The 27884-nt window shown below is 39.5% G+C and overlaps 1 protein-coding gene across 2 annotated transcripts in view; it reads right to left on the reverse strand.

The window, feature by feature from the left end:
* Positions 1-9432: 9432 nt before the first annotated feature.
* Positions 9433-27884, reverse strand: part of Pip4p2 (phosphatidylinositol-4,5-bisphosphate 4-phosphatase 2) — a 49647-nt gene continuing 31195 nt past the window's right edge. The window contains exons 5-8 of one of the 2 annotated variants that reach the window (XM_051198005.1): positions 19510-19562; positions 12107-12197; positions 10787-10955; positions 9433-9830 (exon numbers count right to left, since the gene is read on the reverse strand). In XM_051198005.1, the coding sequence (XP_051053962.1) occupies positions 10812-10955; positions 12107-12197; positions 19510-19562 (288 nt within the window). In that variant the 3' untranslated portion in view covers positions 9433-9830; positions 10787-10811. Of the gene's footprint in view, positions 10104-10786; positions 10956-12106; positions 12198-19509; positions 19563-27884 lie in introns of both variants that reach the window. The other variant, XM_051198001.1, reaches the window with a different exon arrangement.

Consider the following 27884-nt stretch of genomic DNA (forward strand, 5'->3'; position numbering starts at 1 on the left):
GGGGCGCGGGCCCGGGGGCGGGGCGGGGCGGGGCGGGGGCGGGGCCCGGGGCCGGGACCGTTAAACCGGCGGCTCGCGCGTCCCGGGCAGGGCGCGCGCAGGGCGGGCGAGCGGCGGCCTCAAGCCCGTGCACACCGACGGACGGACGGACTGACGGGCGGGCGGACGGGGTGGCCCTCGACGGAGCGCGCCCGCACCGACCGCTCGGGGACCCGAGGCCTCGGCACCACGGCCGCGGGACCGTTAGGCAGGCCGGCCGTCGGCGCTGCGTGGAGCCCGAGGGTGCGAGCCGGGCGGGCAGCCTCTGTGAGCAAAGCTGCCTCTGTGAGCCAGGCCAAGCCAGTGAGGGAAGCGGGGCCCCGGCAAGACGCCGACCCCAGCCCGAGCCCGCGCCCAAGCCCCCTTCCCCTTCCCCTTCCCCTTAAAGGGCTGGAGCAGCTCCACCCCAGTTCTACCTGGTGTGTCTGTGGGTTCCAGCTGGCGACAAGGATGGTGGTGGACAAATGGGGTCCGTCCTGCGGGAATAAATGTTTCCACTGTATCACTTTTCTGTTGCTATGACCGGGGGTGGGGGGGGGGAGAAAAAGGTGACAGACTAAAGGGAAAGGGAGAGTCTGTTTTAGGCTCACAGTCTACCATGTGAAGAGCCTGAGGCAGCTGGTCAGGTTCCATCTATAGCCCCTGCCTAGCTCACCCCGCCCCATTCGTTCAGTCCCTCAAGCTTTTCTCACCTCAACCCAGTCTAGGAATTTCCCTACGGGCTTGCTGTGAGGTTTGTTGCCTGGATGACTCCAGAGCTCATTGAGTTGATAGTATCACATTCAGCAGGTTACAGTCCAGAAAAGATAACTATTGACTCCAAATCCATTGTTTTCCACCTTCATTTTCATTCTCCTGTGAAACAAATCTTCATCTGGACAGTGATATATGGTTTACCATTTTAAAAGACGGGAGATTCTGTAACGCTTCTGTTGTGGAAATTAACTGCATAAAGATGTGTTACATCTGTGTATGTTGGGAAAAGTTTAACTATGTAAAGGTATGTTACATTTGTTTATGCTGGGGAATATTACTCTAACTGTAAAGATGTGCTACATTTATTTATACTGTGGAATATTATATATGCATTTGTTTGATTATGAAAAGATGTGTTGCTGTTTTATCTTGCCTGCCTAAGGCACCTGATTGGTCTACTAAAAAATGCTGAACAGCAGAGAAAGGATAGGCGGGGCTGGTGGGCAAAGAATAAACAGGACAACAAATGTATACTAAAGAGAGCGAGAGGAAGAAGAGAAAAGGGAAGAGGGAGAGAAAGAGGAAGATGCCAGCTAGATGGAAATACAGCAGGAAAGTAAGATATAAAGAAAGGTAAAAAGTTCCAAGGCAAAACATAAATGAAGAGAAACAGGTTAAGTTACAAGAGCTAACAAGAAATCAGAGCTAAGACCGAGCATTCATAATTAATATTAAGTCTCAGTGTCATGATTTGGAAGCTGGTTGATGGCCCCAAAAGAAAAAGGCTGGAACACACTTCTATGTAGAATCGATGTATTGCTAGTTATCTTGATGTAGAAATAGCTTTAAGAAGCAGTCTTCACCATCCACTGACATAACTCAGTTGGTATCAAAGGTTAAAGTTCAGGTCAGGTAATGGATTTATCATGATAAAAATGTGGCTTGCTTGTGAAGTTACCTGCAGTGCAGTCAGTATATTCTCCAATCCCCACGCAGAAAATTGTAGAGTATTCAATTTTATCCCATATTCAAATATGTTTTCACAAATATAATAATATGTAACCTTTAAAGCATTTTACAATAAAATTATCTTAATCATACTACATCGAATCCATAGAAATTACTGTGACAAAAATGCTAATTGAAAAACATTTTCATGTAAAATTAAGATCAGTAATTTATTGAGATTAATTTTTAAATACTAAGAGACTCCTGAATTATTTGAATTGATGAAAATAAGCCATGCAATGGTGTTGACCCTTAAAAACAATCTTTATTGTTGTAGTATGAGAGATAACCATATATAGCCTAAAATTCAAAATATCCACCAAACAACAACAAACAAATGGCTTCAACTAAATGAGTAAGGTTTGTTTTTTTCCCTGAATGTGAGTGAGGCAGGTGTAGAGGCACAGACCTATGACCTGAACATTAAGGAGCCTCAAGCAACATGACCCTGAGTTTGGACCCCATTGTGTCTGCACAGCAAGATTCTGTGGCAAACACAAACCATAGCGTTGCATTGCCCTGAAATCTCAGAGCTCATAAAACTCACCAAATTTAGCAGTACTAAAACTTATTACAGTTAACAAACTATAAAACTGACATGAAATTTAAATAATTTTTAATGTTTGCAAAAGGTATCAAATGTTCTTCATGTTACCAAACATGTTACCAAAATATTGTTGCAAATGCTAGAGTAAGGTGTGTGTGTGTGTGTGTGTGTGTGTGTGTGTGTGTGTGTGTGTGTGTGTGTGAAAATGGAGGGTAAAGCATTATGGAACTTAAATTTTTCAAAATATTTTGTCTAGCATCTGTCATCTTTTCAACCAAGAAGCTACTTAAAATTAATAGTTGCTGGGAGCGGGAAAGTCTGTTTTCCTCCCAGCGAAGTGACAGTGGGTATTCCAGTGTGCACTTGTTAGGAATAATGAGGCATGGGTTGGGACGGCAGGTGGAGGGTCCCCAGTCCCACAGTGAGATCACGAGGATCTCTGTCGTGAGGCAGGTGATAGACAGTAGATGGATGCAGAAACAGACCTGTAGATGTAACTCATATTGAAAGTTTTATTGAGGGGGAGGTAAGAAAAGAGGTAAAGAGACACAGAGATAGAGGACAGAAGAGAAAAGGGAGACAGGAAAAGTCCTGTCTGCCTCAGGGGACTAGCGGGAAAGAGTGTAAGGTGGGGTCTTTTTTAAAAAGGATCCTTTGCACCTGCTTGCAGACTAGAAGTCATGAGACCCTGGGCTGACCAGGGTACTGCCTGAGTACATTCTGCCAGGATACACGGACAGACCAACATAATGCCTGAATCCTTACTGTACTGTTTTTGTTTTGAGGGTTTTTTTTTTTTTTTGCGGGGAGGGGGGGGTGGGTTGTTTTATTTTGTTTGGTGTTGACTTGGATTTTTTTTAAGAGGTAAAAAGAATGTGAACTTAGGTGTGTAGAGAGTTGGGGAGGACTTCGGGAATAGAAAAGAATATGATCAAAATACATAATACTAAAAATTTTAGATACAAAAATTAATTTTTAAAAACATATAAAAGAAGCCAGGCATTGGTAGCGCGCACCTTTAATCCCAGCAATTGACAACAGTAAAACTCCTTCATAATGAAACATAATCTGAGGTGTATCTACCAGTACTCACCCAATGTTGTGTATGTAGCTTTATTTTAGCCTTAGATCTGAACATACAGGCTGTGCACTCTGCATTCACTTAAGTAACACATGTCAATGAACAAGATTGTTGCAGCCTTTGAATTGTAGTTCTATCATTGTATGGAAAGTTTCCCGCTTTGGGGAACTGCATAGATGGTTCAGTAGTTAACATGCGCTGCCCTTGCAGCTCCCATCACCCATCACCCACAGCAGGTGATTCCCAATGGCCTGTAACTCCAGATTTGTATCTGACACTTCCGGCCAGCGGCAAGCACTGGCACTCATATGCACAAAGCTACACACACATACACATAAAAGTAATATTAGAGTTTTCTGCTCTTGGGTAAACAGTTAGACTGCAGAAAAAAAAAAAAAAACACAGACTTTCAATACTTTCTTAATACCATTCCTCAACATGTATCAAGTTCATGTATTTTTAAGCATACTGCTTTATGATATTTGATTTTCAGTTCTGAGTTGCTGAATTGAATTTCATAGATTATTCACAGGCTGAGGGGGTGACTTCATGGATCAAAGCACTTGTTTTGTAAACATGAGGAGCTAAGTTGAGAATCGTAGGAGTCACATAGAAACCAGGAGTTGCCAGGTGCTCCCTTAACCCCTGTACAGGGGAGGTAGGAGACTGCTGGGCTGGCACTTGCGGGCTCTTAGCCAAAAAATTACAAATTCCATGTTCATGAGAGACCCTACCTCAAAGGGATAAAGCTGAGGAATGAGAGAGCAAGACGCTGACACCATTGTCTCTCCTCTGTGTACATGGATACACACACCTGTACACATGTATAGCACACACACATTGACAACTTTAGAAATGACTCTAAACAAACTTCTGCCATGCTGAAGTATGTATTTGTGCAAAGCAGTGTGCTGTTCTCAGTATTGATAGTTATAGAATCAAATATGATAAACTGAAAATGCTAATATTCTGTGTCTGCATTATCAAATATTCAGGTTTTATTTTTTATGTAAAAACAAGCACATCCGTCTCACTGGTATATAAATTTGCTTTCATCATCAATAAGTGATAAGTTTTCATGTGTACCAACATCAAATTCTTCATGTTTTATTGTCAGTAAATGTTTTATTTGCATGTCTACTATTAATATATATACATACATACATACGTACATACATACAAAGCTTCTCAAGACAAAGGGATTCATGTATGTATGTCTCTAGACTACAATACTACCAGATGATTCACATTATTTAACATGGTACCGTGTGGTAAGAATGAAAGCCACATTCTGAAATCTCCATTGACTATGAAGATGTGAAGACACTTGTGGATGGCAAGCAGTAGGCAGAGGGGAAGCTACACATAATTAGTAAAGCAGGCATGGCTGAAGAGATCAGAAGAAAAGCCTTACACAGGCTAAGCTCTCCACACACATCATGTTACAAAAGGCTTAAGTCAGAAAAGTCTCCAGATTGCTCAAATGCCCAATTCCTTAAGCCAAACATATGGAAATATCAGACATCCCAAGGTTTTAATTTTATTGATACACTGGAATAGGTTTAAGAGTTTTTAACATTTGTGTGTGTGTTCACTAGCACATGCCTGGTCACACAGGCATGTGGGTGTCAGAGGGCAAAAGAGGATGCTGGATTCCCTCTAGCTGTAACTACAGGTTCTTGTGAGTTGCTCATCAGGGATGAGGTACCAACCATAAGGAATTCCAGGCCTTTGTAACAGTTAACGCTCACCAGGCATTGTGAACATGACTTTAATCCCAACACTCAGAAGGCAGAGACAACTGGATCTCTGCAAGTTCAAGGCCAGCCTGGTCTACAGAATGGGTTCCAGGACAGCCAGAGCTGTTACACAGAGCAACCCTATCTCAAAAAATGTAACAAAGCAGTTAATGCCCCTTCTTAACCACCAAGCATTCCTTCCAACTCCTTTCTATAGTTTAAATCTAAACACACAAATAGCCAAAGACCACTTGGAGTATTTAAAAAGCTCACCTTAAGCAGATTCTGTTTAGAAAGCTCCTCAGCTAACTCTTGACAAAACCAGAGCCGCAGTAGATCAAACCCCTCACCGGCCAGTGGACGAGCTCCAGGACATCAAACCCCTCACCTGCCAGTGGACAAACCCCATGCTCTTCACAGGTCTTTAGATGCATCTGACACATCACTGAGAAGCAGCCTTCAAAGGAAGCAGACTTGGTTTTTTTTTTTTTTTACTTTTTCTAGAGTATTTCACTTCAAGCCACACACATTTAGCAAAATATAAAGAGGATAAAATGTATAGGTCAGCATGTAAAATTAATTGAAGACTAAACTTTTACAGACTTGTGTTTAAGCATTTTGTGCCATTCTATAAGGATTTTAACTAGCATTACAAGAACAGGATATATTATTTAAGGCTCAGTCCAATCCAATTTTCTCATATAATAATAGTCCTACTCAGTCTTTCTATTATTTATATTAGTTATTAAAATATATTAAAAATTATGTGTAGTTCATATTTACAGATTTTTGAACGATTATTTTTGAAATAACTACTTTAAATAAACACTCCTATTAATTTTGATTAAAAGAAACAAAGTCTAAAGGTCATTAGCTATAAAGTGAAACATAGTAAAATGTCATACAGTAGCTGGACAGTGATGCCTTTAATCCTAGAAATTGAGAAGCAGGGGCAGGCAGATGTCTGAGTTTGAGGCCAGCCTGGTCTACCAAGTGAGATCCAGGACACCTAGGACTATACAGAGAAACTCAGCCTCGAAAACCTCCCCTCTCATACAATAGAAGACAGATGAGCTTTGAAAGCAGGCTGTCTGGTGCCAGCTGGGACTATCTTAGTGATCTTCAACAATTCAACCTCTTCAGAATCTCATGGGTATGTTGGGCATTTAATGTATGTACAAACACACACACACACACACACACACACACACACACACACCACTTAACACTAGGGCTTTCTTCATTGCCTGTTACACATATACCTATGTGCATGTCAGAGCATACATCCAGAAAATGAAAACGTAGGCTTTATAGTAAGTGGATTACGAACATGAAAACGGCCATGGTATTTCCTGACAGCATAGGCACTCAAGTACAGCTGTGCCAAAATTAAAGAAATTACATCACTAAAATGCAATTAGTTTTTCTATACCAGAAAAGTGGGAGGGGGTTTAATGTGGTGTCCAGTGTTTTAAACAGAGTAATGAGAAACATATAAGGGTTACAAAGTAATGACGGTGTTGAATCAGAGTGACTTAAAATCACCCTTTGAAGGACTCTGTAAGAGCATGGCCGTGTTCTCTGTAAAACAGAAAGCACAGTCCCCTCCTTGGCGTCTGTAAATACACAACACAGTACCTGGCCCAACTCATTATTAGATTCCTTTATTCTGTAGTAACAGGCATATTCAGAAAAGATGGTCAGGAAAACCGAATTGGGGCTGGTGAGATGGCTCAGTGGGTAGAAACGCTTGCTGCGCAAACCAGATCACCTGAGCCGATGCGCAGAATAATAAAGGCAAGAATCGAACTCCCAAAAGCTGTCCTCTGAACCCAACACGCGCGCGCGCACACACACACACACACACACACACACACACACACACACACTGAAATACTTTTTCAAAGGAATTTTTAGCACTTTGGGCAGCAGGGGGCGAACAAGTTCTTTATGAGCTGATCAGTCACTATGATGAGGTCTTTCTGAAAAATCCCTTGCCCAGCACTGGGTGGGCATTGAGAAGTATGCTGCAAACACAGAGAAGTGATAATATATGGTATAAAGTCTCAACATTTAGAACTGATAGCAAATTTGTGGCAATTTATTTGAGACTAAGCTTTAATGTGTATAAAACTCCGAATGAGAATGTAACAAATATTAGTGTGATTGTACCATACTTATTTACCAAGAGCAAAATTTGAGGCTTCCAACTGTTAATGTAGTTAAAAAACAAAGTTTAAATCATTTGTCTCTCATCATCCAGAGGTAACATTTTGTTGTTTTTTTTTTTCTCCTAGTGTTTAGAAACTTTTCCCAAAGTGGATCAAAGTTCAGGCAGACATTACATTGTGACTGAGTTCATTTCATCTTTTATGTTTTTATTTATGTATTTGATTATTTTATTTATTTATCATGGTTTTCGAGATTAAGTTTCTCTGTGTAGCCCTGACTGTCCTGGAACTCTTTGTATACTAGGCTGGTCTCGAACGCAGAGGTCCACCTGCCTCTGCCTCCTAAATGCTCTGATTAAAGGTATGCATCACTGCCAGCTCTTTCATGGTTTTCGTGCTGGATTTTCATTTTACAAGCTAAATGTACCATAAGTGATTAAACCAAACCTATTCTTTTAAAAAAACTATTTCCCTTTTTTTTTTTTTTTTTTTTAAATATTTAGCAACAGAAATGTGACAAAAACATTGTTAGCATTCAGGCATCTGGACTGGCCTGTCCTGGGGGGTCCTGACAGGATACACCCTCAGCTGCAGACACTGAGTGCACATTCACTCCCTTTGTTCCCTTCTGAAAGGGCCCGCCCACCTCCCATCCTTCTCTTCCTCTCCTCCCCACTCTCTCTCTCTCTCTCTCTCTCTGTTCCTCTCTCTCATCCTCCCTCCTCTTCTCTCCCCCTCCTGCTGCTCCTGTTCCCCAGAGACTGGTCTCCCTGCCGCCCCTTCCCCCTTTTTACGATCCCTTTCCAATAATAATAATAATAATAATAATAATAATAATAATAATAATAAACCTCCACTTGAACACTGTCCCATGGCATCTTTCTTGCACCGTTTTCTTAAATCACAATCATATACACATTTGTTCTTATTCATGGTACCATTGATATAAATTCTTAAAATCATGCTGCCAAAGAATATACGGAGGGAGAGAAAGAAGGGGGAAGTTGAGATTTTAGTATTCTAAAAAGTCTTGGGATATTACTTCTCTTTTTCATCAGTTAATGGGGGAAAGTACTATTTCTTGGTTTAATTTACATTTTTTACTAGGAACAAACATGTCTGTCAGGGCTAGAGACATGGTTGAGTGTTTAAGAGCTCATACTGCTTTCACAGAACAGCTGGATTGATTTCCAGCATCCATGCCGGGCAGCTTAAAACTGCCTGCAACTCCAGCTCCAGGGAATCTATCCTCCGTGCGCGCGCGCGCGCGCGCACACACACACACACACACACACACACACACACACACACACACACACACACACACACACACGACATTATTAAACCAGGTTCTTGCCTTGCAACCCTGGGATGAAAGGTGTGTGCCATCATGTTTGGCTTTATGTCTCCTCGTACAAATTGCTTCTTCCTGTCTTTATATCCCTCCCATATTTCAGAGACTGATTCGACTATTTTGAAAACATCTTCCCCAATTTGTCTTTTTTTCTCTCATTTGTAAATTTTTATTTTTTTTTCACACATTAGTTCTTGAAGTGTTTGTCTTGGTTTTAGTCATTTACTATACCAATCTTTTACATGTTTTGCTTCTAGGTAATATTTAGATATGTTTTCTTTAACCTAATATTATAATATTTACCTAAATATTCTACCTCACAATACCAAGTACTGACCCAAGTATCCTTAAGAACTAAAAATAATCCAGTCACTTAACCCTCATATACGTTCATTCTTTCACTTAGAGTACAAATGTACCGGTAAGGGATCTAACGGGGGATGAACATGTGGGAACCCTGTTATAATTCGGTGTTATAATTCAGAAGGATATTGCCAAATAGCATATAACACAGTGTAAGATTTCAAACCAATAGGGAAAGGAATGGGCTGACAACAATCCCTTGATATTACAAAGTACTGTCACTACGACAAGACAAAGGAGGTTACTTTATACCTAAGTTCATGTGTGCCACCAATGCCATGACACACAAAATGATTTTTGAAAGACATAGTTATGGAAACGATAAATTAAAATTATAAAAGTTATATATCTTCTTTAATATGAATATTTCAGAGCAAGATCTCAAAGTAAATTTTAGAAACTAAACCTTATTTTTAAGATGAAACAGAACAAACTCATTTTGAATAATAATCTTTATTAGTGTATTTTCAAAGATACATATAATCCTGAGCTACTGCATTTATACATTTAGCATTTTCTCCTTGAGGTTTACATGTATTTCACTCCAAACTTCGCGGTGAGTATATTTTTATATTATTCAGGAATATAAATAATTTAAAATATTAGTCTTGTCCTTTGGAATCACATACTAATTTACTTGGGTCATCTCATTGTCTAATTCTATAATTTGAAAGCGTTTGGACCATTAACTCGCAAATAATTCCTTCAAAAATGAAAAAACGGGCAGGGCAGGAGCTAACTCCACGAATGCCAAGCGAAGTTTTAGAAACCATGACAATCCTTATGTCTGATCCATTTTCTTGAATAAATGGAGTCATTCATATCTGGTCAGCTGAGAAATGGTAAGAGAATCTAATTCTAACATTTCAGCTAATGCAAGATGCCATAGGTTCTCTTCACAGAGATATGGCTGCACAAGTATCTCAAGATGAAAAATTTGCCATAGTCTAAGGAAAGGAAGTGCAACTCTGTGTAAATATGTCTTTGATGAGATGATGGCGTATTATAAAACATGTTTTCTGAAATACTTCCTCCAGTCGATAAAGGAATACATCCAGCAGATTAACATTAAATTCCATAGATCCAGACCAGATTTTTGTAAATGCTAAACAAAAAGACAAAAATGAAAGGCAAAAAACTCTGTAATCTTAGAGGAAAGACACTTATCCAACATATCCAACTGTGGAGAAATATGTTCATCCTAAGTATTTTAATTTACTACCAAAATATTGTATCTTTCTACAAACAACAAAAAAACAAGCATATAATATCTAGAAATGTTTCTCTGACAAGAATGTCAAGTTTTGAAAGTACACTCAATTTTTTTTTCCTGAATAAGGTAACTATAATCTTAGGTTAAAATTACAGTAAGCAGTTCAAGCAAAAATGCATATTGCTTAGAATTTTAAAGCAAGCAATTCTGTTGAAAATGTAAGTATAAATGTGAACCTATTATAGAAACATTTATAAACACTTCTTGGGAATAGTCACAGATCAGCAAGTAATGGAATATCTGTTTTAAACATAATAAAAGACTGATATTAGACATAACATGTTATGACAAATCCAAAAATATCTTTGATTTAAAAGAACAAAGACACACTTTATTTTTCCAAGTCTGATAACCTAGCAGCAAAATGAACTTGCATATAATGTACTGTAGTGAGCATCTGTTCAGGAAAGACTCATAAAGTCTCGAAACTATTATACAAAGCAGGATGGAATCCACTAGGATAAATGATGTGATGTGTTCAAAAGAGCTTGTCAAGAACTACTGGACACTTTCACCTGCATCAAGGATTTAGGGGTAGATTTAAGCAAAACTGTGTTCAGGATAACTGACTCTTATTGCACCCCAGTAACAAGCTCGGATAAGGCAAATCACACCTAAGAGATAAGCAATTGCCCAAGACACGTAGGTTGCATGAAATCGCCTTGAAAAATCTTGTGTGCCAACCTGAAACAAAAACAATTAAAAAAAACAAGAGGTTAAAAAACATTAAGAAAATGTCTGCTAGGAAAACTTGTGTTGGCCCTCCGTTTGTGATTACATGAAACATGTCCCCAAACTGTAACCAGTAAGGCCCTTTTAGACTACCTGGAGCATGTGACACAGTAGAGCACTACTAATAACATGGAACCATGGGTATTGACCAAAGAACACAGAACACGGACAGTAAAAACAGGATCGCCTCCCCACCCCTTTCTCCTGGTAAAATCACCATGCCAACTGTTCAACTTCAGTCTCTCTGAAACTACCCCATCCTCATAACAAACATAAACTTCTGCTTGACGTGGATAAAGAGAATGACTTTTCGGATCTCTGCAAATGAACAATGTTGTTTTGGATATTAGAGCTACTCCATGACCAGGCAAAGTTGGTCCTGCCCACTCAACAAAAGTGAAATGGCTTTTGGCCAATGAATAGTGAATTTCTCAGAACTACAGACTTTCAGAGGGGCACAAACATAGTCTTTCCCTGGGCAGGAGACTCTGTTAGAAACAGCTCATGCTTTATATAATTAATATAAGGCCAGGAAATCTTTAAAAAATGGTGCTGGAGAGATGGCTCAGAGGCAGGGAGCACTGACTGCTCATTCAGAGGACCTAGACTGGATTCCCAGCAGCCACAATCAGGGCTCATAATCATCTGTAACCCTAGCTCCAGGGCATCTGAAACCCTCTGCTGGTCTCCACGAGCATCGGCCACTCAAGCCATGCACAGACATACATGCAGACAAAATCCCTGTGCACATAAAATAAGATAAAAATAAAAAGCTTATTAAAGATCTTTTTAAAATTAATTAATTAACAAAGACATAACCAAGGAATGGATATCTGATTAATCATAGTCCTTCAGAAGCTCTGGAGCCTGTCACACTGAGTGGCCACAATCTTGGGGATCTCTGATGACCACCCTAAATCTCATGAAAAAAAATTCTAATAGTGTTCAGTCTCTTGGCATGGTAGGGTATACCTGTAATCCCAAATACACCTACAATCCCAGTATTTGGGATTACAGTAGAGACAAGAGGTTCATGAGTTCTAAGGCCACCCTCTGCTCCATGAGACCCTGTGTCAGAACAAAGAAGCAGAGGCAATACTCACAGTTAGCCCGACTCCAATGAAAATACATATCATTCCAATGGTGATATACGCACAGCAGCGTCTCCGGGGAAGTGCACTCCCCACTGAAGAGCTGAAAAGAGCAGACACATTAAATACTTATGCCAAGACTTTCCATTGTGTCTTCATGACTCCTGACTTCTTATGTCTGGCGTCACTAACTTACTGGCTTTATTTGTTTCTTCAAAATGGCAGGCAGTATGTATAAAACGACATTTTCTCTCTCTCTTTTTTAAAGTACAATGATTATGTTTTTATTTGAAAAAAAATCACAACTAGGTTCTTAAGTTTAATAAAAGAATAGAAATCATATAAATCAAACAACTTCAAAATAAACTTGGAGTCCAACATTGAGATATTAAATAATGTCAACTTATCAGTATCAGGAGTAACATATATTACCACAAATGTTTAGCTTGTGGATATATTGCCTATATCTAGTATTAAATTTTAACATAAAATGACATTTTCCAACAAGTGACAAAGGTAAATGGTGCCCTGCTCACTGACAATATCCATCTATGAATAAATAAATCACCAAAAACAAATAAACAAACAAAAAATCACAGTGATCAGCCTTCAGATAAATGACCAAATGAGTTGGATTCCCCCTGGAGCAGGAATTACAGCTGGTTGTGAGCCACCCAATGTAGAAACTAGGAACTGAATGTAGGTCCTTAGCAAGATCCATACATGTTCTTAACCACTGAGCCATCTTTCCAGACCAAGGTAATTATCTATATTCAAAATTACCAATCTTCCTTATCTAGAAAGTTCTTTCTTCTCCGTTACAGAAATATTTTTCTATCTTTTAAAGTCTTAAAATGTTGTGTTTATTTGTATAAGAACATAGTTATTATAACTGCCAGTTTCTCTTTTTATTATTATATTTATATATTATACTCTATATAGTTTGTGGTGCATACAAGTATGAAATCTATATTTCTGAGGAAGAGACCAATATGATATTTTAAAATTAAATAGATAATAATACATGTTATAAAAGAGAAATCCAGACCACCAGACCATCAAAGGCAAAGCACAACTACAGTAACTTAAGAGCATTTGTTGTTTCTCTTGTATCATGTCAGATGCAGATGTCCAGCCTAGAGCTGACTTGTGCTGTGGTTAACTGGCATTGGCAGACTCCACTAAATTGGTAACAAGATTCCTGTTGCAGCTTCCTTTCCAAACAGCTAGAGAGGCAAGAGAACACCAAATCAAGGAATTCTGTGTTGGAAGCACATGGTAGAAAGGTGTACTCATCACTTTTACTCAGATCCCACTGCTTCCAACCTAAACAAATAGCTGTCCCACCGTACGAGAGGATACAGCTGGGCTGGGGGATGGGCTGGGAGTAGAGGTCAACTGCTAAAAGGAAGAAAAGCACAAAGACTTGCTATTTAACCTCATATGGATGTTTTGACCCTAATTGCCAATTTCCTTTTGGTGAGTTCACGGTTATATCTTTTTCTATCATTACTTTCACTCCATTCTCAACTGTGATTTCTTAACCCTCCTTTTTGCCTTCCATATAGCTATTAAGATGCTTGCTGACACAGCTATCTTTTTCATTTCTCCCCTTTGTAATAGGCTATTTTTCATTACCTACTCATTTGGGAGAAGAACATATTTTGCGAAGGTTATTGGGAGGGAATAATATTCCAACCTTTCCATCTCCTGAAAGGCAAAAGCTATTTCTCTTTACCAGAACCCTAAAGTCTATCGTTGTATTTTCATTTGTGAGCCCTTGGGAATTCTTTTTAACTTTCTTACTAGCTAATCTATGCATATACAAAAAAAATGTGGACAGCGACTTTGCAAAAGGCAAGATTAGTTAGTGTTCCCAAGCACCTAATTATGCTTCAAATTACAAACTTCCCTGTTCACAAAACCGCTTTACGGAATGCTAGAGTGTAGCTATTGCTGTGAAAATGTTTTAATGCCAATCAATATTCCTTATAATTTCAGATGATGTAATAGGGGAAGGAAAAGTATCATGGTTTGATCATTGCTTGTTCCCTTCTGAAACTCAGGTTGGAGTATAATCTTCCAGTAAGGTTTAAGAGGATGGGAATTTAACTGGAAGTGCATAGAGATATGTGGCTTGTGAAAGGTAATTAGGATTCGACATGGTCGCCAGGGTGATACCCCATGAGTGAATCTAGCTTGTTTTGTTTGTTCTTAAAGAACAGGCAGAACAACTATGTGTACATTCCTGGCCATCAGCCATGTGACACTCTGCACCACCCCAGAATTCTGCCAGCAAGGAGGCCACCACCGCACATAGGCTCTTAACCCTGGATCACATGAGCTAAACTAAGATATATATATATATATATATATATATATATCATGAAGTCTTTAATATTTCATTATTGCAATACAAAATAAACCAATCAGAGAGGCGTAAAGGCAGTGTAAGATGGTGTGCATAGATAACAGGATGATATTAGTAGGGTGATAGTAGAATAGAATATTAGTTTATAATAGTAGCATGGTTCAAGACTGAGAGAGAAAAACTTAATACAGTAGCCATTCTCCCACAGGACGTTTGTACAAGCAAACAAGAGAAACAAAAGAGATTTCAGCTGACTTGCGGGGCTTAGTGGGTGTCTCTGAGGCAGACAGGGGACAAGAAGTGAAGCAGCCAGGCCATCTCATGGCTCACACACAAGAACAAAGGAAAGAATCAAGGAACTGTAGAGGGCGCTTAGAGAAGTAAAAGAATTGGTTGACATTAATGTATAGGGGTTGTTTGTAGGTTCAGAAGAAAATGAAGAAAGCTCTGGAAGGTAACTTAAGTCTGTGGACCGTATAAAGCTTCCTACGAAGCATTCGAGAGAGAAAACGTTTTCTCAAAACAATTTATATGCCACTAGGAAGGCAAAATTAAGAAGCCAATGGACAGAATTAAGATAAGAAGGGCATGGAGTCTTCTCGAGTTGTACAGCATGTAACTCACACATTTGCCTGCTATGGGAACTACTAGGAGATCTGAAGCCAGATTTTAAAAGCGTGTGTGGATATGGGTTGAACTGGTTGAAAGGCTGGGGCCAAAAGGAAATCAGAAAGCCACTGTCAGAGCACTAACACAGGCTGAATGAGTGAAGCAATGTTGAAATAGTAAGAGTATGGAGAAAAAGGTAAAATAGCAAGAGACATAACTGATACGATATCGGCACCATATAGGGAACATAAAGAAAAGATACAATTAGCGCTCTGGCTGCACTACGGAGATGGGGTAACATTCATTGATATATCTATTCTCTGTAAGTGAGGTCAGGAAGTTGTTCGAGATGTGGTAACATTCATTGATATATCTATTCTCTGTAAGTGAGGTCAGGAAGTTGTTCGAGATGGGGTAACATTCATTGATATATCTATTCTCTGTAAGTGAGGTCAGGAAGTTGTTCGAGATGGGGTAACATTCATTGATATATCTATTCTCTGTAAGTGAGGTCAGGAAGTTGTTCGAGATGTTTGTGATGCCAATGAGATAGCAGAATGAAATAACTACGTGAAGTTCTGAACAGAGATCATCTATCTGCATCTGAAGTTTGGGAAAGAAATCGGAACCATCCCATGGCATATAGATGACGGTGCAGCACATAAAACCTCACATAAAATGCACTGAAATTCCTGCTTTGGAGACCACCAATGTGCAATGACTTAGAAAAGGAAATGAGACCAAGAAAAGCAATAACGAAGGTGTGTTCTCATAAGGGGAAAAACTCAGAAGAAAGCAATTTCTGATAACCAAGAACAGGACAAATTAAAAAACAACAACAACAATGATCAAACTTTCTCCGAGGAGGTCACAAGTGGGTAAGGACTGAATGGCTGAATGGCTCGAAGTTGCAACTAGATGTGAATTTCCTCCTAGCAAAGCCAATGACTCACTAGATAATAATCGCTAGGGTGGCTTATGCCAGAGGGAATTGCACAGAGACCTCTCTCCTCTAAGAGAAGGAGAGTGACCATAGGCAAAGACAGGCTTTAGACAATGCTTAAAGCCAAAGGATTTCCCAGTCATCTCAGAGAAATGGAAAGCAACACATCAGCAGAGACAAGGAAAGCAGGGAGGCGGAACTGAAATGTGTAAGAACAAAAAGAACCGGACATAAGTGATTTGGGGCAATGGTGGTGGAAATTAAGGAAGGACACTTAAAGAGCAACAAAGAGCAAAGCTTTAGCTGAAGGGTAGTTGTACATTAGTAAAAGGCTAACAAAAACCACTTTTTTCAACTTTCAGTTATCTTGGTGAAGGGAAGGGAGAGGCATCGACTGCCTTGATGTAAAATGTTACTTGCATAGCAGATAGACAAGGTAAAGACTCAGTGAACCTAGCAAACCTGAGTCTCCCCATATCAACCATGATAAAAAGGAATCTGTTATTGCTTCTAGCTGCATGTCTTCTAGATCCTGGGTTCCTCCTGAAAGTCTCCGGAGCATCTAGGAAACAAGGTCATCATTGGCCCCAGTCTGGCCCATCCACGCCCAGGCCTCTCTGTTGGGTCTTTACCACTGCGGATACACTCTGACTCCTCCCTCGCCTTCCCACAAGTGACTGCTTCTGCGGTAAACCATACTGACCTCTTCACCAATCCCCCGTGTCTAAAACTTAGATCACATTCCACCTGAAGGTCACCTCTCATGATGGCTTTCCCTGCCATCTTCAAAGCACATCATACACTACTATGGTACCACATTTTACTGTGCCTTTCTATCCTGCCCCTTCCCCATCTTTTGCCTACCAAACTAGTGGGCATCACTGTAAGATGTCTGTCCTTTATTTCAAGTTCCCAGTAACATGGAGTGCTTACTGACGTAAAAGGGCAATCTCATAAAATTCTAGAGTATCCACAATAACTGAAAAAACAGTAGAGAGGCATTCACAAAGGGGTTCCTGGTGATGTAGAATCCAATGAGAATTTAAAGGAAAAGCCATGTCTCTGTTAATTGTAGATCCATTTCAGTGGGGGACTATAACCCAAACTGTGTTTCAGAATGCTAGAACTGCATATCCAGAGGGTAACCACCAGCCACAATGAAAGCAAACCACATTTTCAGCTGCAATAGTCTCCATTTCTGCATTATTAAGGAAATGAGATAGGAGAATAAATTCCTTGACCCATGGAGCTGTGGGGAATGTTGTCCTCAAACACTTGTGAGATTACCACATGGCATACTAACTTTGTAGTAATGATTTCATAACTCCTATAAATAAAAAAGAATTCTAGGACAGTGATGTTTAAAGAAATAAAATGCTGTCTCAGCAACCTATTCTAATAGACTCATCATGTTGCTATAAAGAAAAACATGCCAAACAATCTGGAAACCAGCTATGAGAGCTCATGTAATGACAGTATCTGCCCACAAGTAACAAATTCCCTGAATTTTCCCATGGTTAGCATATGACACCAATTCTACAAACCATCTCCTTAGAATGGTTTTGTCCACATGAATTTCTATGTACACTGCTCCCTGAGTTATAAATTCTTCTTTATATCAATACAGCCTTATGATCAGAAATTTAACGTTCTTCTGAGCAAAAACAGTGCCATTGTTCTAGTGTAGTTAAACAAGTTCCTCAAACATAAAAACCCTTACCCCCTCTCAGCAGTTTCTAACTCGTAAAACTGGATCAACAACCCCTGCATTCTAAGATGGCTGCAAAAGTTCTGGCTAATGTATACAGGGCTCAGGTGGGACACTCTCACTGTATTTAAAGCAGACCATCTTTTGTTTCTTATTGTCTATGATCTTTAATGGCATGCAATGTCCATGCGGAAGGTATTTGCCACTTGATCTTGTGCATTTTGTGATGCATGCATAAACATGTAGGGATGGCATGCATGTTCACATGCATGGAGTTGTCTCTCCAGCATGATGCTTTTTTCTGTGTAAGTGTTTGGGGTTGACTATTTTTCATCTCCATGCGTGGATTTCCAGATTCAGTAAGACTAAGAACTCAGGTGATTCATTTTACATATTCAAAGTATCTTTTCTTTTAAAGTGAAAACTGAATGATAGAGAAAATTATCCCAGGATTATATTTAATTAAAATCATTTAGCAGCAGTGATTGGAGACATTTCATTATGTAGTCTCAATTTTTCAGACACTTTTTAATTATTTTCCCTGAGAAACCATTCTTAGTATTCTTCTATTGCCAAAATAGATGAAGTTAATTAGATCATACTGAAGGTCATATAAAGTATGAATCCATACTTTCTATTTTAAAAATTGAACTGTCAAAACATTCCAGTTTAATTGACTTTGCTTACATTGTAATTCACCCATGTAAATGGACAATCATTTTTAATTAAATTTTCATTATTGAAATTAATGTTGTATGGAAAGGTTAATATAGCAAGCCTAAGACTACTGTCTGGGCCGCTGCCTGGGCACTTAGATTTTTTTAAAGTTCCCAGAATTCCCTACGTGGTAAGAGTGGCTTATAGGGTATAAATTCTCTCTGTGAGTGATATGGGTTACCCCAAATATGAACTGTACTGTTGGGCATTTGGAATGTGGGTATGAGCTTGGCAACAGCTGCCAGTGTTCCCCAGGGCACCACGTCTAAAGTGAACACCTTTAGTAGACATACATTGCAGATGTAGTAACAATTCGTTCATCGAAGACTCCACTAAGAAAGGCCTCTTGGAAACTTTTGTTTGAGTCCTCCAAGGTTTGTGCCCATTTGTTTTTTCCCTTTGCTGAGTATGTTTAATATTCTTCAGCTAGAGTAAATCATCATCTGTAGTAAGACTGATCACTGTAAACCTCCTTGGAATGAAATCTTGATCATCAGAGTCCCCAACTCTTAAGCCGTGAAATATTTTTAATCAAAATATCTTTGCGGTTTCCCATGGTCATATTGCTTTTTATTCTTTTCCCTAGGTAAACATAAATAAACAGACTTCATTGTTAAAACAGATAGTTACATAAACTTTGCCACAGTAATAATCTCATTAGGAAGGCAGTGGAAAAACTAACCATCAACTAATTACAGACTCACAAATAATATAGATTTTTTTTCTTCTTTATTACAATACTTCTTACAAACTGCAGATTAGCTGCAAGAGACTATAACCTTTATAACATTGGAAAACTCTCTGGTAGCTGACCGTTTATTAATTTTAGTCTCTTAGAAATGGATGTCCCTTTAAAGAACTATAATCAAGCTCAATTACTTTCATTCCAAAATGGTCTATAGTAGACTAAAGATGCCTTGGCTTTGTCTTGAAAATGGTAACTATATTAAGCATTCACTCACTTCATAGCATGTCTTGAAAAATCAAATCTACTTAAGTGACAATTCCAGACTCTAAGATTGCGCTCAAGCACTTCTCAATGCTATCCCCAGCCGCAGAAAACTTACATTTTTTTGCAGTGTGGGCATTTTGCCAGAGTGTTGAACCTCAGTTCCATCCACTGTAAAATAAATAAAGAGAGGGATTTGAAAAGAAAAACAACTGAAAACCAGCCAATCTGAGAAAATGTTTATTTTACTCTAAATGTCACCAAGGATCATGACAGCAGCCATCAATTGCCTACTCATGGCTCCATGGTTTTTCACCTCCAACAGTTCTCTCATCCCCTGAAAACACACTTTGGGATCCCAGTCTGAACCAGTTCCCATGACTCTCAAGGCTCTGATGCCATCTAGATTTGCCTCACAATGAAAAAAATGCAATTCCATACTCGCGTCAGCTCTCTCCTCTGTACGACTTAGGGCATTTATGAAGTATATCATGTACCTTCAAACTCTATTGTCCTTTAAGCCCTGAGGACCAACTGGTAAATGCTTGAATATTTGGATTTATAACTTCTTTCATTTTCTATTTTGCTCATGTGAGAAATCACGGCATGCATATAAACTAATCACATGAGATTCTAAGAGACTGCAGCCATGAAACTACCTCGCTCCCTCATTGTTTGTAAAATGTATCAAAAACACATTAATCCAGTAGTACAATTTTCTCCTCCATCTGCCAGTAAATGTGGTATAGAATGTGCAATCTTTCTCATAAAACAGTTATTCAGACACTCAAAATTGCATACAGATCTTAGGGCAAAGTCTTTTAAAGAAAGTTCCTGTAAATTTAAGCTAAAATCTTTACCTCATAAAAGAATGTCCCAATGGCTTTCTAAGGGGGTGTGGTTGTAGCTCTGAGTTTCAGTTCATGTTGAACAGGCATGGGGCCCAGGGTTCTCTGTGATACCTCAACAAAGCCTTCTAATTGTTCATCTTGCTTTAAATAAGATAATAGTATATTTCTTTCATAGTTTTATAGGGAGAGAAATATGTCATTAATTTGTATCAAAACAAGTCTCCCATATAAGAACTAATTTTTGCTTAGGATTTGAGGTGTCCAATTCTAATTGTGAGTTTTCAATAATTTGTGTGCATTCTAATGTTTTCCAAACAACAAAAGAAACTTTTAAGGAAATACCTTATGGGTTTTTCTTTTTACATTTTACTTTTGCCCCTAGATATAAGAAATGAGAAAAGGGGTGTGGACTTCCTGTGCTCAGTTTCTTCATTTTAATTCAAGCTTCATGAAACCCTGCTAACCTTAACAAAATCTTCACATGCTCTTTCTGTCACACTAGGGCACATGGTCCCAAGGGAAATAAATTAGGAATGAAACTAAAGGAATGCTTAGTTTTTTCCAAGAGATTATTTTCAACATCTGAGAATGTCAACTGAAATCACACGGTTTTCAAGCAGCCACCAAACTTCCTTTCATTACTTACACTTTGTTAAACACTAGTTTGTTTCAGTTACTCTTATCTGCAAAAAGAGTCTTGAATTAATGTGCCAAGCAGAGATTTACATAGATTTATAAGAAGCCAGAACAGAACGCAAAATAAGGCTAAGTGTTTGTCGATATTTTCATAGCAAAATTAGAAGGGTTGCTGAATTGCAATATCATTTCAGATGTTATATATAAACAGTCTTCATAAATGATTTTTATAATTAAAACAAGAAAATGGCCTGAGATAGTAATTAAAAATCCTTTAAGTCAAACATTAAGTTGACACATTCCAGAACATGAATTTTGGGTGACTAGCCAGAGAGGATTATGTATCTCAACAGTATTATCTTATAGTGTACAGTTTTGCACAGATTAACTTTGGCAAATTCATTTATAACTAACATCTTAGACTTGATTGTGACAGAGGTAAATTAGACAGTTGACAACCTGACACAAGCCCTGGTAGTGATGTCTCCAAGTACGGCCTCTTGATGCAGCAAATTCAAAAAAGAAAAGATTTTACAGCTGGGTTGATTCTGTGTTAATGTATTTAAATGAAGAAAAGTGGTTTTTGCAAAGAATTTGTCTTTCTCTCTCCCAATCTAAAATGTTGTGCCTGTACTCTTAAAATGGCTAAACCTTGAAGTCTAGGAAAAAAAACAAAACAAAAAAACTCTTTATTTATTTTTTTCCTGGCATCTTGGTTATTTCCAGTAGTTCTCTAGCTAGGCTATGACGCCTACAAGAGACCCCAGATTCCAAAAGCTAGCATGTCTATCTCCTTCATAAAGTGCTTAGCCCTGCTCTGACTTGATTCCTTCATGTTCCTAGTTGCAGAGAGCATCTTTAGTGATGACCAGTGGTGTGTGTGCTGTTCTAGGTGAGACAGTAAGAAGCAAAGTGTGGTATGCCATCATGGTTTCATGTGGATGCTGCACTGCTGCAGCCGAGCCATCATGGGTACCATCCATGAGCTGGAAAAACACAACATGGAAAGTAGAAGACAAGCATTTTCAGGGCACCATGGTGTCTGATACCCTATCACCGAGTTCTCATGCTAGAACTCATGACTGCACCTTTAGAAAAGCTACAGATAGGCATCTAGGCCTGTATAGCTACAGCCCTTACTATCACTGCATCTGCGTGGCTGTGGCTGTCTTTGTATAGTGCCAAATCTCAGCATTGCCAGTAGTGGATGGGAAAGGGAATGTGGTAGACTTTGACTCCAAGTTGCAAGTCAAACCCCTGCAACATCAATTACACTACTTTCTCAATTGCTGCTTGCATGACTTTTGAGATCATCATCCATTTGATGGAAGAGGTCCATGGCCTGGCAAGGGAACTATCCATCTGACATCCTGCAGGCACAGACACCCACAGATAGAGAGATGCTCTACTCCCTGCCTCTAGAAAGTTTAGAGAATCATGAAATTCTGGGAGAACTGAGTCTGCTTCCAAGCAGGAACCCCCCCATCCATGCCAGAAGCTAAGGGAGACAGGCAGGAAAGAGAAGAAAGGACTTTTAGCTGCCCTTACCCTCAAACTTAAATACTTGAGAAAAACTTCCAGCCTAGAAAATTCCTGCCGTTGCCTCCTTGGTTGTAACCACCTTTGTGATCTCACCCATGAGCTCTGTGCTTTTCGGGTTAATTCTGAAAGAGCATTACATGGTCCCCTGGCCTTGCTTCTATCTCTGGCTTGACTGTACCCTACAGTAACAGCACAGCAAAAATCTCTATAAAGGGGTGTTTATTCCTTCCCTATTGTACTGCACCAAAGAGGCTATCTAAGAGCATTTCTTTCCATGAATCTGGTAGGGAGGCCAGCACTTAAGCTACTGTGCTGTTTATACAACAGCACAGGGAGTGGTAAATAACAGTTATTGCTCTTTCACTGAAAATTTGGTAAAATAATAAAGTTCTCATTAAAAAAAAAAAAATCTCACTTCTGTCAAAAAATTAAAAGTGACTTCTCCAAATGTACTGAATAGATAAACTCAGTGGCCCCATGGTATATTTTTCAACTATGAAAGTTCATAAATAAGACTTTATTGAATAAAATCAGTCAATATTACCCCGCTGGTATGTTTTTAATGGATATACTAGACCACTGAAACTATCATTTCCCTCAGCTAGGCACTAAGTCTGTGTTCAAGTGAACAAAATCTGAACCTGACTTAAGGTACCAGCTTGGCCCACTTCAGGGAAAAGTCTGAACCATTGTCTGTGACTCAGAAAATATGGTAACCTGAGCCTCTGAACCATTCAGTGTCTGTGACTCAGCACATTTGGTGACCTGAGCCTCTGAACAATTCAGTGTCTGTGACTCAGCACATTTGGTGACCTGAGCCTCTGAACCATTCAGTGTCTGTGACTCAGCACATTTGGTGACCTGAGCCTCTGAACCATTCAGTGTCTGTGACTCAGCACATTTGGTGACCTGAGCCTCTGAAACATTCACTGTCTGACAGCACATTTGGTGAGTTGGGCAATTTTGTAAGAGAACACTAGCCTCAATATAGAGGAATATGCCTTTTACCAGCAAAGTGTATGCCTGTCTCCAATAGAAGCAGGGTTAACCTCTACCGCACATCAAGAAACATCTTTATATTCTTGCTGGACTGCTTTAAGCCTGCATATACACTTCATTCTTCTAGGAAATTGTTTTCTCAAGATGCCCCCAAAATAATCACTATTATCTGACCACAGGATTCTCTCAAAATAGTTTGGATAACAAGCAATATTTAGACATGCAACATAAAAACTCCTTTTCAGATGTTAACAGTAGCACACATGAAAAGTACTAAACTTCTGCCCAATGTTTTTAGCTGATCACTTCCCAATATTTATTAAAGTATTTATGGAATAATAACTGATCGTCCCATTAAATAAATATGACATTAAATATAATCTGCAAACACAACTCTCGTTCTTCTAAACTGCGTCATTGAGTACAGGCATGTCTCGAAACAGTGCCAAGCAGTAAATTCCTCCTCAGGAGTTACAACCCTATTAAAAGATGACACAATAAGCAGGAGGACCCTACTGAGAACTGGCTTGTCATACTGATCTTTAATCCACAGAAGGGATGGCCCCTCTGGCCTCAGTAGTCCAAAAAGAGCATTTCCTTGCACTGCTGTTGTTCTTTTCATTTAAAACGCAATATCTTCTAAGATTTTTCTTCTTTTTCTTTTGTTCGTCTCTAGTAAACACAACTATAGTTCAGCCTAGCTTTTCGTCTCTGCAGGATTAAATATCTGCATACTTTTGTATATAACTTCGTGTTCTTTTCTGACAAATTTTTCTTCTATTGATTTTCTACACTCAGGACCGAGGATGAGTAGAAAAGAGTCAAGATCATCCATGTCTAGCATAATAACAATGAAGCAGGAAGAAGACTTTGGCAGCCAGTGTTCACTTATGAATACTGAGCCATCCTTACTCCCCCTCCCCTGGTGTGCTGGGGATGGAACTGACGGCAGAAACCCCTGGCAAAGGAGCACAAGTTGCTGTCCCTTAAGCTCCCAGCCCCACCAGGCTTCTCTCAGTAACGTGACACTATCAAAATTAGCTCCCATCCTTGTAATGGCATCTTGCTTTGTCAGTGAACTTGCGGTGGACACATCCTAGGGGCATGTAAGTGCTTCCCTAATAAATCCAGGCAGGGTCGCAGAAGCTGCTTGCTTGGCAGGCAAATAGTAAACACGCAGCTTGAAACTACAGATGCAGCTGGTGGGAACACAGAAGAGACTGGCCGGACCAACTGAATGCAGGGAGGCTAGAGAGGCCGTTCAGCTATCAACCCACATTGGATGCCAATTGAAGGTGGGGTTTAAATGAGTCCACGAGACCCAAGATAAATGGTAATAGGTATTTATTAGGGAAGCACTTACAGAAATAACAGTAAATTACTGGCGGGGTCTTCTTGTTCCAGAAGATACAGTCTCTACCCTTCCAACCTAAGAGAGTAGCTAGCCCCTCCTCTTCATGTCTGCATACCTCAGGCTATGACCCTAGGATGTGGCCACCACCACAAGTTCACTGGCAAGGCAATCCTTTCAATACCAACTACATTGTTCTCCCTTATCACCAAAAATAACTTTCCAGAAATGTCTAAATCATCTTTACATTCTGTATTCTAAACCAGAAATCTCTTCTAAAGAATTAAAGTTTAATTATTGTTATTGAGTATGATATGTTAATGTGATCATCTGACTCAGATGCCTGGCCTACATATGAAGAAAAAGGGATGCAGATGTGAGTCTGTGGCTTACAGATAGCAAAACACCTAGATGCATATATTATATTTAAGATTATAAAAACTCCCACTCCTACATATCGATTTACATTCTCAATTTGGATCATCTCTCTACAATTCACTGTTAGATGACATGAAAAAGGAAAAGAATAAAGAATCAGGAGAAGAGAGTTACTTATAGGGGGCAGGAGGAGTAACAGGAAGTTAGGAGAGATGACAGGAAGAACCACAAAAACACACTTTGCTTGAAAATGCCATGGCGATATGATATCTAACATACTACATTGGAATTTAAGTTTAAATATATATGTCTAACATTTTTCTTGAATTTTCCCATTCATTTTTCCACACTATTAACACTACCGTTACATTTCTCTCAAATAGTTAATACTTTTTCTAATCATCATCACTTTTCTGAATAACAAAAGCTAGATATCTGTTTATCCCCCTACAGTGTACTCTATGATTGATATCCACATATCTCAAGTGTAAAGCACTCCTTTTTTTAATGGGTAATTTTGTTATTTTTTTTTGTTTATTTTGCATGGTGGTGTGTGTGGTGTGTGTGTGTGTGTGTGTGTGTGTGTGTGTGTGTGTGTGTGTGTTTGTGTTTATGTCTTGTCTGGACTGTTTGACTTCATGATATATAAACTGGACATGCAGGACCCACAGGAAAATGACTGCTGATTCAAGATGGACATTGCTACAGAGTTCCTGCTTCATGGAAGAGTCTGCCAGACAGCCTGCAGGACACAGAGAAAAGTAACTGACAAACTGCCAATACAAGAAGACAGTTTAAACTTCCCTGCTTTGCTGAGGTGTCTGACAGACACACCATGGCCTATGGGCTGAAGATGGTACATTACAGAAGAACTTTGGGTGACTGACCAGGCAAGTTGTCTCTGTCATTTCTAGAGTGTATATATTATATCCTTCTGTGGTCTTTGAGGGAGTTGAAGACAAATAGTTATGGTTATTGTTTTCCTTAGTTAGGATTAATGATAAGTTACATGTAAGACTTTAGACTCACAAAGATAGGATAGATGATAGAATATTTTCTTTAAGTCTTACTAAATGTTAATGGACTAAATATTGTTAACTGTGATTCTTATTTGATAACTGTTATATGATATATTTTACTATACTAAGGTTAAAACCCTTTTTTTTTTTATTTTAGACAGAAAAGAGGAGATGATGGGAGATGTTACTCTGTAAATATGTTTCTCATACTGGTTAATGAATAAAGCACTGTTGGCCAATAGGAAAGCAAGATAGGTGGGACTAGGAGACTAGGATTCAAGGAAGTAGTAAGTAGGGAGGAGTCAACATGGAGAGACAGGAGAGAGCAAAACCGCTGGGCCCTTCTCTCCGGTAAAATAAGACCACGTGGAAATACTTAGGTGAATAGAAATGGGTTAATATTAAAGACAGAGCTAGCTGATAAGAAACAAGTAACTGGCCAACAGCATTATATCAAATACAGAGTCTCGGTGTGTTAATTGGGGCTGGCGTGGGGGACCGTCGGCGGGGAAAAACCTTAATCGCAACATTTATGTATGTAGGTTCCACAGGTCCTTAGCATGTGTCTCTGATACTCTACACTTCAGTTTTAGAGGCAGCTCTCTTTGAACCTGGAGCCCATTGACTAAGCTAGACAAGATGGCTACCAAAGGCCACAAGTCCTCTTGCCTCTGACTCCTCATGACTGGACTCCAGTGTGCAGCACCACACCCAGCTGCATACGTGGGACCCAGGGATCAAGATGCAGGTCCTCATGCTTTCAGAGCAAACAATTTACCAGTTTTACTGTCTTCACATCCTAATTACTCAGACGTTTAGTAGGCTAAGATGTTTAGTAGACTAAGATGCTTAGTAGGCTAAGAAGGAAGAGGAAGAAGCCTTAACAACAATATTGTCTAATTCATTGCTTTGTGTCACCTCTTTTTTTGTTCCCCCTTGAGACTTTGAGACAAGTTTTCTCTGTGTGGCTTTGGAGCCTGTCCTGGCACTCACTCTGTAGACCAGGTTGGCCTCACCTCACAGAGATCTGCCTCCCAAGTGCTGGGATTAAAGACATGAGCCACCACCGCCTGGCATGCCACCTCCCTTGTAAAGACTTACTTGTTTTTTATTTTATGAGTACATGTGTGTGTGAGTGCATGTATGTGCACCATGTCTGTACAAGTGCTTGAGATGGCACAAGAGAGCCTTGGATGCCCTAGAACTGGAGTTCCAGTTGATGGTGAATCTCCCGCTGTGGGTGGTGGTAGCCAAACTTGGGGTCCCCTGCAAGAACAGCGTGTGCTCTTAACCAGTGGGCCACCTCTTCAGCCCCTCTTCATCACTTTGTAAGCAACATAAATTAAATTCCTGTCTCCTGTGAAGACATAGTACACTTGGGGTTGAAAGTTATGGTGTGCTTATTTCTAGATAGGCTATTAATAATGTAGTAGAGAGGACATTTAATGTTGGTCTTTAGATTTTGCTCAAGAACAATCACATGCAGTCCTTGGAATTATCCACCTGAGTTTCTGAGTACAAAGCTAGTGGTTTCCACTGGATAGCTACAAAATGTGACTTCTCTCGCAACTACACACTAACATTGTAGGGGTCAGAGGACAACTTGTGGGAACTGGCTCTTTCCTTCTACCATGTGGCTTCCTAAGATTGAACTAGGGTAGCAGGCTTGGCAGCAAGTGCCCTTAACCTGCTCGGTCATCCTGTCAACCTTGCATAA

The sequence above is a fragment of the Phodopus roborovskii genome, unplaced genomic scaffold (assembly GCF_943737965.1).
Source record: "Phodopus roborovskii unplaced genomic scaffold, PHOROB, whole genome shotgun sequence".
Taxonomy (NCBI): Eukaryota; Metazoa; Chordata; class Mammalia; order Rodentia; family Cricetidae; genus Phodopus; species Phodopus roborovskii.